Genomic DNA, 16,922 nt, shown 5'->3' on the forward strand with positions numbered 1-16,922 from the left:
TGAGTGGCAACCAGTCAATGTGTTTCTCTCACATCGATGGTTCTCTCTCTCTCTTCCTCCCTCTCTCCCTCCCGCTCTATCTGAAGATAAATGCAAAATGTCCTCGGGTGAGGATAATAAAACAAACAAACAAACAAAAAACTCAAGTCCAGTTCCCCTCGTGAGCAGCAGGGTTACTAACGTGAGTGAGGAGGGTGGTCCCACAGCCCAAGGCAGAGAGGGAAGAGTTGAGAATGAATCCCGGGTTTCTGCCTGGGAACGCAGAGACAGCAGAGAAGAATCCGATCTGTGAGGGTGGTGCTGAGCTCGGATTTGACGTGCTGAATGTGAGATGCCTGTGGTATATCTACGTGACGGGCCTGTACTCACTCGGTGGCGAGCTCACGAAGGCCGGGGCCGGTGATGTAGGTTCCGGGGCATCCGTATGGGGACGGTTGCTGAGGATTGGAGGTGGGATTTACTTAGGGAAAATGTCTGGCATTTGAAAAGAAGAGTGATATACTCACCATGAGGAAACAGAGGGAGTGATCGAGACGTTTAAGGAGCCCCTGGAAGAAAGCCCTGAGTCACGGGAATCCAGGAAGAAATGATGCTAAGAAGGAAGCTGTCCGTGTGAGCGCTCGAGCAGGAGAAAGCCCAGGTGTGCTGTCACTTTAACAGCCAGGGCATCGCAGCCTGTGACGGGCCTGTGTCCATGAAGTGGCAGCAGGGGACCCACACAGTGGCTGCAGGACACTTTCTGGGAGCCTAGCAGTGGAGGAGGGGCAGCGGCCAAGGCAGGTGTACGGTTGGGAATGGAGCGTTCAGGTGGCGTTGCTAGGAAGCAGTTGCTATTGTGACAGGAACGTCTTGGTCACGCAGGTTTCTCAGCAGAGGGGAAGAGCCAGCAGAAGGTGACCTGCAGCAAAAGAGGGAATGTGGGTGGGCAGCCCCCGACACCAGAGCCCATCTGTTCCGAAAACGCAGAGAAAGAGACGAGAGGGTGGCTACTGGAGTGTGCCCAGCGGCCGGGCATCGCAGCACACCCCGGCCCGTGGGATTCTCGTCTCTGCTAAGCAGGAGTCAGACCCCTGCCGAGCAGAGGGGCCAGGTGATGTTTTCTGCTCCTTGAGCACCTCCTGTGACTTCACCACACGGCCAATCAACGGATGCGAAGGTGCTGACACCGAGTCATGAGGGAAATGCATGCTCAGACCCGTGCAGTGTCGCTGCATCCTGCAGACTGATGTCACACGTGCGGGTGCAGACGTGGAGCAGCTGCAACCTGCCCCCAGCTGGCAGGCATGCGCAGCAGTGTAGCACTTTGCAGAACTTTGTGGCGGTGCCCATTCAAGCTAAGCATATGCTTAAACTCAGATCCAACCGTTCCCTGCTGGGCACGCACCCAACAGAAGTGAGCGCTGGGGTGCACTCATGGATAGACACATATGTAACAGTATTCGCAGCAACTTTATGCAGAAGAGCCCTAAGCTGGAAACAACCCAGATGTCTGTCAACAGTAGCCTGGGTCAGTAACTTACAAAATGTTTATACACTGGACTGTCACAGCGTGAGAAAGCCAGGACTTTGATACGTGCCTCAGTGTGGTTGAATTTGACAGAGTTGGAAGGTGTCCGACACAAGAGAGTACATATTTATTTGAGCTAAAAAGAGGGAAAGTTACGCCCTGGCTGGTTTGGCTCAGCGGTTGGAGCTTCGGCCTGTAGACCAGAGAGTCTTGGGTTCGGTTCCCGCTAGGGGCATGTACCAAAAAAGCAAAAAAAGAGGGAAAGTTACTTAAAGTGACAGAGGCCAGAATGATGGTTACCCCAGAACGATGGTTACCCTTGGGCAAGACCGCCTTGAGGGGGTTGGGCACCAGGGAGCCTCCTGGGCCTAGGATGTTGTAAGCTTGACCTGAGCCAGAGACAGGGGTGTTGACAAATACAAAGATTCACCCTGGCTGGTGCGCCTCAGTGGTGGACCAAAGGGTCGCAGGTTCGATTCCTGGTCAAGGGCATGCACCTGGGTTGCAGGTTTGATCCCTGGCCCCAGAGAGGGTTGTGCAGGAGGCAGCCAATCGATGTGTGTCTCTCGCATCGATGTTTCTCTATCTCTCCTTCTGTCCCTTCCACTCTATCTAAAAAGCAATGGAAAAATATCCTCAAGTGAAGATTTAAAAATACACATACAGCCCTGGCCGGTTTGGCTCAGCAATTAGAGCATCAGCCTGCGGTCCCGAGAGACCCGGGTTCAGTTCCCGCTAAGGGCATGTACCTTGGTTGCAGTTTGTCCCCGGCCCTGGTCGGTCGTGCAGGTGGCAGCCACTCGATGTGTCCCTTTCACGTCGATGTTTCTCTCTCTCTCTCTCTCTTCCTCTCTCTCCCTCCCACTCTACCTGAACAAAAAATGTCCTCGGGTGAGGATAAAAAAAAAAAAAAATACACATACACACATATATTTTTTTAGAGAAAGAAATGCAAAGATTCATCGCTGTTTCACTCAACTTCGGCATTTCGTAGGATATAAAAAATGAAAAGCTGACCACAGCAATGAGGCCAGATCATTGCACATCTCCCTGGGAACTGCTCGGGTAGCACACGCCTTGTTTTTTTTCTTTTTTACTAACAACTACCATCTCCTGCTTTCTAAGTATTTCCTCCAAGAGTGATTAGCAGCACACAGCCAGCCCTGTAACATCTGCCTGACACTCGGAGAGTACATGTGTCTCTCTGCACTTAAAGGCACAGTTTCTTCATTAAAAGGAGAAGCTCAGGCTGCACCTTTCTCTCCCAAGGAGCTGATGTCTCGCCTCCTGGTTACTTTGTTGCAGTTCCTTACATTGTTATTACATTTGCTCAGTTGCTTGGAGTCGAGGTCGTCTTCACTTGAAGCTCAGATTCCTGTTTTCTGGCAACAAATCAATAGTTTTCAGGGCCAAAGGTCTGAAAAACAGCCTTAACTTCTTGCGCCTGTCTCTTTCCAAGTGACTTCTGTCTGTTAGAGCACTTGGCTGACAGAACCTTTCCTGCTACTGTATCCTCTCCTGTCCTGCCCCGGGCGTCGCGCTCATCGCTGTGGGCTCTTGTGGGGGGCTGGCAGTGGCCTTCAGGGGACAAAGGGCATTGGGAACATAAGCCCAGGCCTCAGCATCAGCGCAGGGCTGTGGGCCACCCAGGAAGTAGGACTCAGTCTGCGTGGGTCACGTAATGAGTGCGGATTTCAGGGAAGTACTGAGACCCCCCCCCCCCGAATGTTAAGGCCACACCCACATCAGGGAGGGAGCAGGAGGTTGGCGGTGGCTTGGAGAGAACAGAGCAAGCCTGTTATTGCCATAGTTACCATCATCACTGTCTCTGCCAGGAGTGAAACAAAGCACCAGAGTTTATCCCCCAAATAGCCCTGAGGGCCCACTCCGTGCCGGGCATCCTGCTGGGCCCATGGACCGGGCCGGACTGCACAGGATGGACACGATGGAAAGGGCTCCTGTCCTCGGGGAGGCTGCAGCTCAGGAGGGAAAGAAGGGACTAGAAAACCAAAAATAAACAGGCAGCTTCTGATTGGAGGGAGCCATGAAAATAATCAGGGAACCAGGCTGGGGTGCAGGGACCACTGTAGAGGGTGGGGTGGTCTGGGAAGGCCTCTCTGAAGAGAGGGGCCAGCCACCTAAAGATATGGGGCAAGAATGTTCTAGAAGAGGGACCAGGAAATGCCAGGCCTGGAGGAGAAAGAGAAATGGACATAGTTAGGGCCATGGGACAGGCTGCGAACACAGAGGCTCAGAAGGGCTGGGTCACCCGGACCATTTCTAGACCCAGGGCTGGAGGAACCACGCAGAGATATGCCACGCACATCAGATAATGCAAGAGATGTTATGGGTGTGCATGCTTTAATTTAATTAAATTAATTAATGAACTTCTTTATTATCCTCACCCAAGGACTTTTTTTTTGCATTTATCTTCAGATAGAGTGGGAGGGAGAGAGAGAGAGAAACATCGACGTGAGAGAGACACATCGAGCGGCTGCCACCCTCACGACCCCAACCTGGGCCGGGGACAAACTGCAACCGAGGTACGTGCCCTTAGCGGGAACCGAACCCGGGCCTCTGGTCTGTGTGCCGACGCTCTAACCACTTAGCAACACCAGCCAGGGCTGGTTTTTTTTTTTAAATGTAACTTTGTGCTATTTTCTTACAGAGCTCAGCCTCCCTGGTTGTGTGTTTCTTACCCTAATGTTAAGATTAAGGTGCGTTCCCTTAGCACATAGCCGCTGGCCGGTGTAGTCCGCTGGCCTCGAGGTCTGTCGGTTGGCAGGGAGTGGGTGGCCTGGGCTGGGGAGTGGGCCGTGTGCTCTCTGCCCCGTGGGTAAATGACGCTCGTGGTCATTGAAAGCCGAGCTGTCGATGAAGTGAGCTGGATCCGAGCAAAACCAAACGGGAAGCTGGAGGCCCAGGACCCTGTGGTCCTCCGAGAATCCCATGAGCCTGAGAACCCGAAATGACAGGTGTGTGGCCCTGCCGTCTTACAGACAGCCCTGGGTATGAGAGACGGGGAGAATTCAGTGCCAGTGACTCTCCAAGGGCCACATGTATTGATCTGATTGCTGCTACTTCTGGAGGCCACGGGGCCACGGTCTCCAGGGCTGGGGAGTCGTGGGACCTTCGGTTAAACAGCCGCCAGGCCCTCCCTTGCCGCCGTCCTCGCCTAGTTAGAAGAGGAGGCGACAGTCCCCAAATGAGCGTGTCACGTTCCCACGTCACCTCAGGAGCTCGGAGCGTGCGCACTGCCCCTTGGTACTGATTTCCTAAAGCGTGCATGTCCCCACTGTCCGACGTTGCCTTTTGGTTGTCCCCACACCCGCTGTGTGTCTGGGTTTCACTCGCACAGGAGGGGAACACACGTAGACTCCTAAGAGCTGAGTGGTTACATGTGTGTGTGTCCCCAGCGTCCCGGGAGCTCCTCGAGGGCGGAAATGAGCCCCTGGCGGAGACGGGGGTCCTGGGAGGACATGACCCCGCTTTTCTACTCACGGCCTCGCCCTCTGCTTTCCCCAGGGATGACCGCGATCCCCTGCGCCTGTCTGGGGATCTTCCTGGGGGGCCTCCTGGTGAAGAAGCTCAGCCTGTCCGCCCTGGGGGCCATCCGCATGGCCATGCTCGTCAACCTGGTGTCCACAGCTTGCTACGTCTCCTTCCTCTTCCTGGGCTGTGACACGGGCCCCGTGGCTGGGGTCACCGTTCCCTATGGAAACATGTAAGTACCAGGAACGCCGCTCTGCCCGTCCGCCCCGTAGGCCAGGGCTCTCTCTCGTGGGTAGGTTCGTGGGGGAGCTCTGTCCCTCGTGACCACGAGCCGAGAAGTGGGTGCTGTCTGTGCATCTTACGCCCAAGGTCAAAGAATCGGTGTGACCCAGCTGCGCAGCGAGGGCAGACTTGATGGCGCTCTCCCGGGACGGCCGAGTGACCCTGGGGGAGACGCTCAGATACGACTCCCCGGAGGACTCAGATCATGACTTTTGGCATTAGACTATGGGAATGATGTGACGATAGAAGCTACAAATGAATTTTATTGTCATATTCAGCTTCGAGTAAAAGCTAGACATCTACAGTTCCTTACGCTACTACAGACTGTCATTACACTCGCATAGTAATTACAGGCTCTGTTCCAGGGTAGGCACAGGTCAGTGTGGGAGGGAAAAAGGAGGAGAGAAGGGAGAAGCAAAGGGAAGGAACTTCGTTTTTATGGGATCACTTTTCTTGTTATCGAGTTCTTCTTATAAAGCCAGGGTTGACAGTTGTCCCTTTTTTCACATGGGACTCTGAAGCTGCCTGGAGAATCCAGCCTGGAATATGGAGACTGTAGCACGGCTGACCTGCAGGGTACCAGTTCCTCTCCATCCTGGCCTCCTCCTACAGGCAGGCCACCAGGCCTACCTTTGCGGTTGAGCCAGAAGATGCAGTAGAGCTGGGCTTATCTGCTGCCCCTCAAGGGCAAGGAGGCAAAATGGGAGAACAGGCAGAGGCTGCTGTTCGTGTCCATGCGTCACTCACGCATGGGTGCACATGTCACCGCATGCTGCTCTGTCCCCTTCCCCACCACTGCAGTGGCCTCTCTCTCTTCACCCAGTGCAGTCCCTCCCCTCAAATAGGGTGGCTTCCGGTTGGCACGTGTCACTAGCAGTGGTTTAGAGCACAGGCCCTACTAGGATGAAGTTATTCTTCAACAAAAAGGGAATAAACTCAGGAGCACAGTCACGCAGCCAACTCTGCACACCGATCGGGTCCCAGCCCCTCCTCTGCCATGTATTAGTCATGCACATGGGGGCAGATGACTCAGCCTGGCTGGGCCTCAGTTTCCTTCTCTGTAAACTCCACGGGGTATACCGAGAATAAGGAGATAATATATGCAACAGCTTGAATAGGGCCTGAGACGCAAATCATCAGGTGTCACCATCGTCTTCCTTACTGTGAAGTGCTCTGAGCCCTACGAGGCCTGGCGGGGAAGAGCAGGCTGAAGAAGAGACGCTTCGCCTCTCACAGTGCTGCAAGCATCCCCTCTTCCGCTGCAATGCGCTCTCTCTAGGTACCTGTGCCTTTAATGGTGCAAAAGAAAATGTTAAATGTCCTAGTGTGCTTTTTCACGGGAAGCTGACACTCAGGCAGACAGTCACGGCTGAAGCCCATCGTAGCAGTAGTTTGTTAGCATCTCGATGCTTGCTGGCTGCTGGGGAGGAACTGGACAGACACGGACCGACCCGGAGAGGGGGAGTAAGAGTTCAGCTGGCTGAGTGCAGTTGTTGGTCCGGCGGAGGCTGCAGTAATCAGGAGAGGTGTGGAGGAGGCGGCCGGGAGGGCGCATTGGTGCAGATGATAAAGAGAGGTTTCCTCTCCTCTGGGCAGACGGAGTTCAGACTGTGGTGCAGGGATCAGCCTGGAGAGCCCTCAGCCATGGCTCTGGGCTGGATCTCGCAGGCAAGAGCAGGTTAAGAGTGGAGGAGGAGCCCGGCCAGTGTGGCTCAGTGGATTGAGCGCCCTCCCATGGACTGAGAGGTCCAGGTTCGATTCCCTGTCAGGGCACATGCCCGGGTTGCAGGCTCGATCCCCAGTAGGGGGCGTGCAAGAGGCAGCCGATCAGTGTTTCTCACATCAATGTTTCTGTCTATCCCTAAAAAAAAAATCAATAAAACATATTTTAAAAAAACAGAGTGGAGGAGGAAAAGGAGGGGGGTGCCAGGTGCCTTATCTCAGCAGGGGGCAGAGAGAGGCCACTGGGGTATCCTAGCAGAAGGTGGCCTTTCTCTGACAGGTCCCCTGTTTCCTTTCTCTTCCAGCTCAGCGCCCGGCTCGGCCCTGGACCCCTACTCCCCCTGCAATAAAAACTGTGAATGCCAGACCGATTCCTTCACGCCCGTGTGCGGAGCCGATGGTATCACCTACCTGTCTGCCTGCTTTGCCGGCTGCAATAGCACGGTACGGTGACCTTCACGTGACCTTCACGTGGGATGCGATGGAGGGGGAACTCGGGCAGCCGCGGTAGCTTAAAACCTCCGGTCAGGGGCCGGCGTGGGCAGCCACGTGCCCCGTGCTTTGCGCTCCTGCGCTGCGACTTTTCTCAGCCTCTGCCCTGCTCTCGTGAAGGATTTTTCATCAGTAGGATGGGAGGGCTGCTGGGCCCTTGTTGCTAAATCAAATCGGTTTCCGAAAAAGCATCACTGAGCAAATGAAAGTAAAAAAATTCAAAGGGAGCATATGGAGCCAGAGAAAAAGATGGTGGTTCGTGGCGCTGACAGAGGGTGTCTGTGGAATAGGGTGACTCTGCAGGTAATGAGCTCCCCATCAACAGAAGTATGTAAAGGCTAGAAAACCATTTATCAAGGAAGACCTCTTCCAAAGCTGGACTCTGTCTGATATTAATTCAGCCTCTGCCCTACTCAGTTCCTTTTGCCTTTTTCTTCTCAACTAGATGACTCCCATCCTTCCCATCCTCCTATTGTACTTTTTTTTTTTCCTCTCTCTTTCCTTCTTGACTTGAACTATACAGCGGACTGTCAACCTGCGGCTGTCCATGTTCTCTGCGTGAAAACCTGATGCTAAGTATCTGGTCACCAACTCTTGCAGACCCTGCCTGCCAGGTGTCTCCCCACCTGCCCTTCTGCATCCCCATCCCCACGGCCCTGATACAGGCCCTCCTCATCTCCTGCTTGGGCCAGGGCAGTAGTAACCTGTCTCCCCGCGTAGGGAGGCCCCCTTCTGGTGTGTCCTCTACACTGCAGCCATAGTAATTTCTGTGAACGCTATGGATGACCCTTTCTGATGCTAATCTATCAACTAGAAGATAAGATCGAGGCCCTGGGCTGGGTTTGATTCTGTCCTCAACATGTATCTGTCTTCAGCTGGACCTGGCAGTGTGTGGTGTTCAGCTTTTCCCACACAACATGTATGTTTTAGACTCCCCCCTCCAGCTGCACAACTCCTACTGACCCGCCAATACCCCACTCCAATGCCCTCATCCGTGAAACCATCCCTCGCCTCCTTTACCTTTGGGGTTCTCACCTCTGCAGTCTTGGTGTCTGCCTGTCATAGTGGCAGCTGTCCCATTTCACTGCAGTGATCTGCGAAAAGCATCCGTTACCTGCTCCGATCTGTGCTTTCCTGAGCAAAGGCTGGCATCCTGACGGGCACCACAGATGCCCAGGAATTCAGAGATGGGAAGCCAGATAAGAAAAGGGCTGAACTGCCATCAAGGCCCCTAGAGTTGAAATCACTTGTTTCTTCTCTTTGCCCCACGTCCTGTGTCTTTGGGGAGCAGCCGTTGTTCTGAAATCGAAAACATCGATCATTTATTTTCATTTCCAGAGATTTATTTATTTTTTCTTTGCTTTCAACATTTAGATTCCTGGCCAGTTACCAACATTTTTCTATAGAGAAAATAAATCACCATGGGGGTGAGGGGTGGGGAGGAACTGGTTTTTTAAATTAGGTGATAAAGCAGTTTTTTTTATGTGAGTTGAAATGATTTTTTTTTTGAAAAAAGGAAGAGTGGTTAAAATAAAAATACAAGCTATTCTTTTTCATGGCAACAATGTCATTAGTATTCAGAAAGTTACATTATAAATCAGTGTTGGTTATTGTCATGTTATAAGAATTAAGTGTAGGCTGGTGCCCTGAGACCAATGGAGTATTTTCTGGTCCAAAAATCATCTTAAAAACTGTAGCCTTGGTCGGTTTGGCTCAGCGATTAGCGTGTCAGGCTGCAGACCAACGAGTCTCGGGTTCGGTTCCCGCTAAGCACACGCACCTTGGTTGCAGTTTGTCCCCGGCCCTGGTTGGGGTCATGTGGGTGGCAACTGGTCGATGTCTCTCTCTCTCACATTGATGTTTCTCTCTCTCTCTTCCTCCCTCTCTCCCTCTTGCTCTATCTGAAGATAAATGCAAAAATGTCCTTGGGTGAGGGTAAAAAAAAATGTTTGGCTGTAACTACCATGGCACCTGCACCCCGATCGGGCAGCAAGTGTCTGTCACTGAGCAGTAGTTGGCACCGCCACTGGCCACCCCTGCACCTGGACCATTCTCCTCATCTGCTCCTTACCTGGCTCCCAGGGCTTAGAGAGTGAAAACCCTTTCAAATAGTCTGCCAGTTGTCAGAACAAGTGTAAATGTCTGTATTCATTCTGGTGATGGCTTATATTCGGAAATCATGTCCACTCAGGTCACCTGATGTATCTCAGGCCCTGGGCGACCCATAGAAATAGACGAGTATGTAAGGAGTTCGTGTTTACTATAAAATGAGACATGATCTGTTAATAGAATTAAGTACAAGGGACCGCCTGAGAGCAGCTAGCCTGGCCTTGTATGTTTATAATATGACATTAAGTAAAAAGAGCACATATAGGTCATGATCCCTTTTAGTCAAGAAAAAGAAAAATCTAAATATATGTATACATTTGCATGGAAAAAATCGGAAGGATTTATAGCCGACTATTTATAGGTTACCTCTTGCCGGGACTGAAAAGTTTGTTTTTCTATATTTCTTTCCAATTTTCTGTATATTTCTAAATGGTCTAAAATGAGCATGCGAGCATGCATCCTTTTTCAGTTAGGAACAACTATTTTATTTTATTTGCTTATTTATTTATTTCGGTTACTTTGCTTTTTTTTTTAATCCTCACCCGAGGACATTTTTCCATTTTTTTGTTCAGATAGAGTGGGCAGGAGGGAGGGAAAGAGAGAGAGAAACATCGATGTGAAAGGGACACATTGAGTGGCTGCCACCCGCACAACCCTACCAGGGCCGGGGACAAACTGCAACCAAGTCACGTGCGTTTAGCGGGAACCGAACCCGGGTCTCTGGACCGCAGGCCGACACTCTAACCGCTGAGCCAAACCGGCCAGGGATAGGCGGTTCCTTCCTAAGAGAAGGAAGCAGGTGGTTGGACAGATCTGTGAACCTGCAATATGATTGGTGCCTGCTGGGTGGGCGGGGCTGGAAGGAGGGAGTGTGGACAGTCTGGATGAGGAGCCATGTCAGGGTCCGACCTTCATCACGAGGAGCGAGCGGGTACTTGCCCGGAGGAGAGGCATGGGACGTCTGGGAGCAGGTGTGCAGGCCTGGACCTCACAGCATGGGCAAGGATTTGGTCTGGAGTCGAGAGAGAGAGACAGCTAGAGGGGGAGCAAGGGGCCCGGTGATCGCTCTGAGCTGTGGCCACGAGGTCCCCCTTGGTGCTCTGCCCACCACTTCCTAGCTGGGAGGGGGCCTTCTGCTCCCCGAGGAACAGCCCTTCCCCCACTTCTGCAGGCGATAACGACCGTTCTGCCAGGATGTGCTCAGACTCTGCCTTACAGGTTATAGGGGTGAAGGGTGGTCGGAGGTCTTCCTTCTATTCTCAGAATTTTTCTCCCTGGCCGTTATCCTTCAGCCGTGACCCCACCAGGGAACACACAGAGTATTTCTGTAGCTTTTCAACATCCCCTTGGCCCTGAGACATGTCGGTTGCTGGAGGGACTTATTGTGGATGATGCGATCCAAGGTCTCATCAGTTTGGGTGGGTGGGGCTAGCAAGGTGCAGAAAGTCTAAGCTCCAAAAAGAGTCATCAGTAGCCGGAGGATGTCCGAGGAGGTTCAGTGACTCACGAAAGAATCCTTCAGTGTCTAAAACACATGGGAGCCTCCTGTCATTCCCAGGAAAAGGCCGCAGCCCGTGGTGGGGGCGTCGTCAGGCCTTTGCGGTCTCCGTGATTAGCGTGTCACATGCAGAGGATGGCAGGTTTCACGGGCAAAAGCAGACAGAACACTGTGTGGATCGGCTCTGTCTCTGGCACCCCCCCTTTCTCAGCTACAGGACCAGGGCCTGACATTTAATAGAAATTGTCATTTCCTCCTGGCAACTGAGTGTTTCAGGAGGGAAAAACATATCCAGGACTTCAGACTGGGGGCGGGGGTGCCTCTCCACTCTCCAAGTTCTCACGTCAGGCTCCCATACACAGAACAGCAACACGCCAATCGCTGTCCCTTAGAAAAGGAATCTTTCAACCCACAAATTAGTTTATGTGTGTGATGAATAGAAACTGATCCATCAGTACTGAATGCGGGGGCGGGGGGGGGCACCCAAACAAAAACAACTGTATTTGCCAGTATTTCTGAAACACTGCTGACAAGTATTTTGTGCTTGTAATATGAGCTGTCAAAATAGCACGCTCATGCTTTCTTTTGCTGTAGAAAATGAATCCAAGATCCCAGAGAGCAATTTTTCTATTTTTGTGGTCTCGGCTTTATTGTAATTATTTATCCCCATCATTGTACGTGAGTAGAAACATTTCTCGGTGTAAATTAATGACTGAGAGGTGGAACAGGCGTGCAGTTTTCAGTGACTGGGCTATTCTTCTTTCATTGGTCTCTTTGTTTATTTTTAACTTATCTTTATGGTTGAATGTGTTTCCCCCTATTGACCCCCTCCTCCCTGCTCCCACCCCCCTCCTCTCCTGCCTTTCCCCATACTATTGTCTATGTTTATTGTTTATGCATATAAGTTTTTTGGTTTATCTCTTCCTGCCTCCCCTCCCCTTTCCCTTTGAGGTTTGTCAGTCTAACAACCAATTTGTACTTCTCATCCCTTCACCTTTTTCATCATTCCCCACCTCTGGCAACCAACAAAAAGTTCTCTGTCTAGAGTCTGTTTCTGTTCTGTTTGTTCATTTTGTTTGTAGATTCGATTGTTGAGAGATACACATTTTTGTCATTTTGTTTGTTCATATTTTTTATCTTCCTTTTCTTCAAGAAGACCCTTCAACATTTCATATAATACTGGCTTGGTGGTGATGAACTCTTTTAGCTTTTTCTTATCTGGGAAACTCTTTATATGGCCATCAATCCCAAATGATAGCTTGGCAGGATAGAGTATTCTTGGTTGTAGGTTCTTGCTTTTCATCATTCTGAATATTTCTTGCCACTCTCTTTCGGCCTGCAAAGTTTCTTTTGAGAAATCAGCTGACAGTCTTATGGGAGCTCCCTTGTAGGTAACTAACTGCTTTTCTTTTGCTGCTTTTAAGATTCTCTCTTTGTCTCAAACCTTTTGCATTTTGATGATGATGTGTCTTGGTGTGGTCCTCTTTGGGTTCATCTTGTTTGAGACTCTCTGTGCTGCTTGAACTTGTATGTCTGTTTCCTTCACCAAATTAGGGAAGTTTTCAATTTCTTCCTCTCTCTCTTCTTCTGGCACCCCCATCATGTGAATGTTGGCACGCTTGAAATTGTCCTAGAGGCTCCTTACACTATCCTCATTTTTTTAGATTGTTTATTCTTTTTGCTATGATTGGGTGTGTTTTGCGTCTTTATATTGCAAATCAATGGTTTGCTTCTTGGCTTCACCTACTCTACTATTGATTCTCTGTAAATTATTCTTTATTTCAGTTAGTTCATCCTTCATTTCTGACTGATTTTTTATGCTTTTGAGGCCCTCACTAAGTTCATTGATCATCCTTATAAGCAGTGTTTTGAACGCTGCATCTGTTAGATTGCTTATCTTCATTTCATTTCGTTCTTTTCCTGGAGTTTTGTTCTGTTCTTTCATTTGGTACAAGTTTCTTTGTCTCCTCATTTTGGCTGCCTCCCTGTGTTTGTTTCTATGTATTAGGTAGAGTTGCTATGTCTCCTAGGCTTTCTAGGTGGCCTATTGTAGTAGGTGTCCTGTAGGGTTCAGTGCTGGGTCCTCAAGGTGCACCCCTCATGTGGACTGTACACCCTTCTGTTGTAATTGAGTCTTGATTGCTGTTGGCACACCATGGGAGGGATTTACTCAGGTTGATCAGCTTCAGGACTGGCTGTGCCCACTGACCACTGACCTCTGACTCCCTTGGAGGACAGCTGTGCAGGGGCCACCACACAGAGCAAGACTTACTGCAGCAGGGCTCCGGTACCCACTGAGTCCACTCCTTGAGTGTGTCACTTGTAGAAGTGGTTGGGTGGTGGTGCTTTGATGTGGTCTGAAGCTGTCCCCTGGGTGTGCTGGCTCTGGGGCCAGGTCAGCCACTGCCTGTGTTCTACCCGGGGCCACCAGGCATAAGCTACAGAGGGATCTGCAGATGGCTGCTTCTCGTGCTGGGTTTGGAGGTGCCCAGGCAAAGCCGAGCTGTGAACCAAGGCTGGCTGCTTCTAGTGCCAGGCCTGGGGACACTTAGTGGGAAGTATGGGGCTCGCTGGGGCCAGATGCTGCTTGTTTGAGAGAATTTAGGAAACTCTGAAGGAGGAGCCAAGACAGCCCCTTCCTATGGTAAAGCCACTGGAAACAGCTTGGGTGGGCCTGAAAGTTGAGGGGGGCGTGGCCTCAGGGAATCACCAGGGCGGGGCAAACAGTGTGAGCCAGGTTGCTGGAGTCCCAGATATGGCTGCCGTCTGCCATCTCAGGGAAGGGCTCCCCAAAGGAACGCCTCTGCCAGAACATCTGTCTGGGAGAAAGCGGCCTCTCCAGCCCTGATGCCAAACAGCTCAGTTCTTCCTCGTATGTCCCTAATGTCCTTCAGGCTCCCTCCCTCTTGCTGGAGCCTGGGGGGAGCGAGTCTGAGTAAGTCCATGCGCGGGCCCTTTAAGAGGAGCTGCCTGGGGCTCCAGCAGCCTCTGCCTCCGTCAGCCTCAGTTCCCACTGGATTTACAGCCAGAAGTGATGGGGATTCTCTTCCTGGCACTGGAACCCTGAACTGGGGGCCTGGAGTGGGATGGGGACCCCTCACTCCTCAGGGAGGACCTTCCCAGCTGAGGTGTCCCCCTGATTTTTATCTGCTCCATGTGGCTGTGGGACCAGCCCATCTGCCTCCGCCCTCCTACCAGTCTCGATGTGGCTGCTTCTTTAATTTCATAGTTGTACGACTTCCATTCCCTCGATGTCAGGCGGTTGTGAGTGATGGTTGTTCTGTAGTGTTTTGTGATTTGGATGTGGTTGTGGGAGGAGGCGAGACTGCGCTTACATACGCCGCCGTCTTGACTGGAAGTTGATCTGTATTTTTTAAAGTTCTAGACTTATTCATCTTTTACGAAATGACACATTTGTATGGTTCAAATATCAGAAAGTATAAAAAGGAGGGCGTGGACACTCTCTACCTCTGCCATCCATTCACCCACTTTTCAACCCAGCACTCTGCCCAGTGGGTGATTATGATCAGTCGTTTCTTATCGCCTGTTCTTCTGGATTTTAATGCACGTTTCAGGTCTTAATTCTGCACCTGTTGTTTCTGGGGTTTAAGGATTTATCCTGGAGTTCTGCCACATTAGCATGTAAAGAACACTCTCTTACCTTTTGGACAGCTGCATAGTATTCCACTGTGACTGGTGGCATTTGTGTGACCAGTCCCTGCAGGTGGCACTCCGATCGCGGCAGAACGTTAGCTCCTGCGATGTTGTGACTCGTGTTAGGCTTATGTCGCTGGGCCCAGGCAAAGCTGCCTGTAGGGCAAGTTCTTAGTAATTTACAAGCCAGTCTTACTTTGTTCTCTAGGTCCCCACGGGCTCCCAAGCTTGACAAGCCTGTTCCTCTGTGAACACAGTGGTCATCCGAGTATCAACACAATATATCGAGAACAGCACAGTGGGAAGATGTTCCTGGGGACGGGGAAGGGGGACATTTCCCCGGTCAGGGATTCTCAACTGGTCTGGAGCCTGGTGCACCTTCTGCATGTTGCCCGGGCACTGCCAAGGCAAGCTCGGGGCTCACCGCTTTGTTCAGGCCGAGATCCATCTGCTTTCGGACTGGCCACACGGGACGATAGTATACAGACAGCGTGAGAACTAGGATCCAGCCTCTATCATCTCCTTAATGAAAGTGGGTTGTTTTCTTACACCCAGGTCATCTCTGTATGTTCAGACTCCCAACTGCTTGGAGCCCTTGCAGGTCTAGGGGTTCCCAGTTCGGTGCCAGTGAATATCCGCTGAAGGGCTGTTCCTCTAGGACCTTCTTCATTTGGGACAGGACCACGAAACCCTGTTGGAGGGAGTCGTCTTTCCCAGTGGAACCCCTATGGCCCTCACTTGTGGCTCTTCTGCCACACCTGGACGTGTGGGTAGACGATTCTTCTCTAACACCTGCCTCCTGCACCCTGAGTCCCCCAGCTCAACGCCCCAGGTCCATGTGTGCGCTCTCGTGTCATCTTAGCCCGAAGAAAGGTGTCCCCGTCTCTTGTCAGAGGTTCTACGGGCTCACACTTTCCCAGCGAGGGCTGGGAGTGGCCCCCCTGCCCCCAGGCAGCAGGAGCACCCCTTGGGACCCTTTCACCAGGTCAGACGGATTCGTCTGATGGAAAAGGAGACCCAGCTCAGGCGCTGCGGAGACCCCTGTGGCTCACCTCCCCGGCTCCTCTTGAATAAATGACATCTCAGTCAGTACGCAGGGCTGAGCCTGCAGCATTCAGGAAGACCCGTCCACTGTCGGCTCCTCCCCTCTGCACAGCGGGTGACATCCCTGCTGGCCGCAGGCAGCCTCTGTGTCCTATTCCCGGGGCTGCCCTGGGCCCATGCTTGTCCTGGCTTGTGAACCCTCGTCGCTCCCCTTGGTCTCGGCTGCAAGTCTCACGAGGCTTCACCCTGCCGTCCACGCCCTCCGTCACCGGACGGCAGATGCCTGAACACCGTCAGCCCTCATCCACAGCAGGGACATCTCCTCCTCATCCCGCCCCATCGGGGGCCGCGCACAGACCTCATCTAGGGCGGTGCGTTGCAGAAGGGATACCGCCACATACTCAGTCTCAGGAAGGGACATAGCCGATGGGACGAAAACCTCAATGTAGGGCACTCGCGAGAAGGTGCGTAGTTGCTAAAGCGAACGGGTGCGTCAGGGGGAGAAAGTCCAGACCAGAGCCTGGTGCTCCGGGGCTCCCTCCAGCCAGCTCCATCCAGGAGGAGAGAAACGGACCGGAGTCGGGATTGGGAGGCCGCAGGTGAGCTCGGCACGAGTCCCAGCGTGAGTGCGACAAGCCAGCTGGACCGAGAGAGAGATGCGGGAGGTGAAGCAGCGAGTGTGAGCAGCTTGGACGCGGTGGCTGCAGAGTCCGTTTCCTGCCAGGCAGGGAGGGGTGGGGGTCACCGAGGGGGGAAGTCGTAGAGGAAGCGGAGGGGGGCACGTGCATCCTGAGTCCCTGTGAGTCTCAGCACCGCTGCGAAGGTGCCCAGGGGGGTAGTGGAGGCCGCTCTGATCTCCGGGAGGGTGGCGAGGGCCCCCGCAGTGGGGTGTGCAGGGTGCCCTGCCGTGGGAAGTGCTGGGCTCAGACGGCAGCTGGTTGAGCAGGGGAGGCCCTGCTGAGGGTAAGACAGCAACACTGGATCTGAAGAACAGCGGGGAAGTCGGCGGAGGGGCAGGGGCCGGCCCCTGGGTGCTGTCATTTACTCCAAGGCAGCGGCTCCGAGCAGACTGCTCAGGAGAAAGGACCAGCCCGCACATGTGGCCCCCAACCTCGGCCTCTG

General features: G+C 52.4%; 1 protein-coding gene across 2 annotated transcripts in view; it reads left to right on the forward strand.

Moving 5' to 3' along the window:
• Positions 1–16,922, forward strand: part of SLCO3A1 (solute carrier organic anion transporter family member 3A1) — a 246,849-nt gene that overhangs the window by 188,969 nt on the left and 40,958 nt on the right. For both annotated transcript variants that reach the window (XM_036277812.1, XM_036277811.1), the window contains exons 6-7: positions 5,033–5,231; positions 7,309–7,447. In XM_036277812.1, the coding sequence (XP_036133705.1) occupies positions 5,033–5,231; positions 7,309–7,447 (338 nt within the window). The remainder of the gene's footprint in view (positions 1–5,032; positions 5,232–7,308; positions 7,448–16,922) is intronic.

The sequence above is a fragment of the Molossus molossus genome, unplaced genomic scaffold, assembly GCF_014108415.1.
Source record: "Molossus molossus isolate mMolMol1 unplaced genomic scaffold, mMolMol1.p scaffold_m16_p_24, whole genome shotgun sequence".
Classification (NCBI taxonomy): domain Eukaryota; kingdom Metazoa; phylum Chordata; class Mammalia; order Chiroptera; family Molossidae; genus Molossus; species Molossus molossus.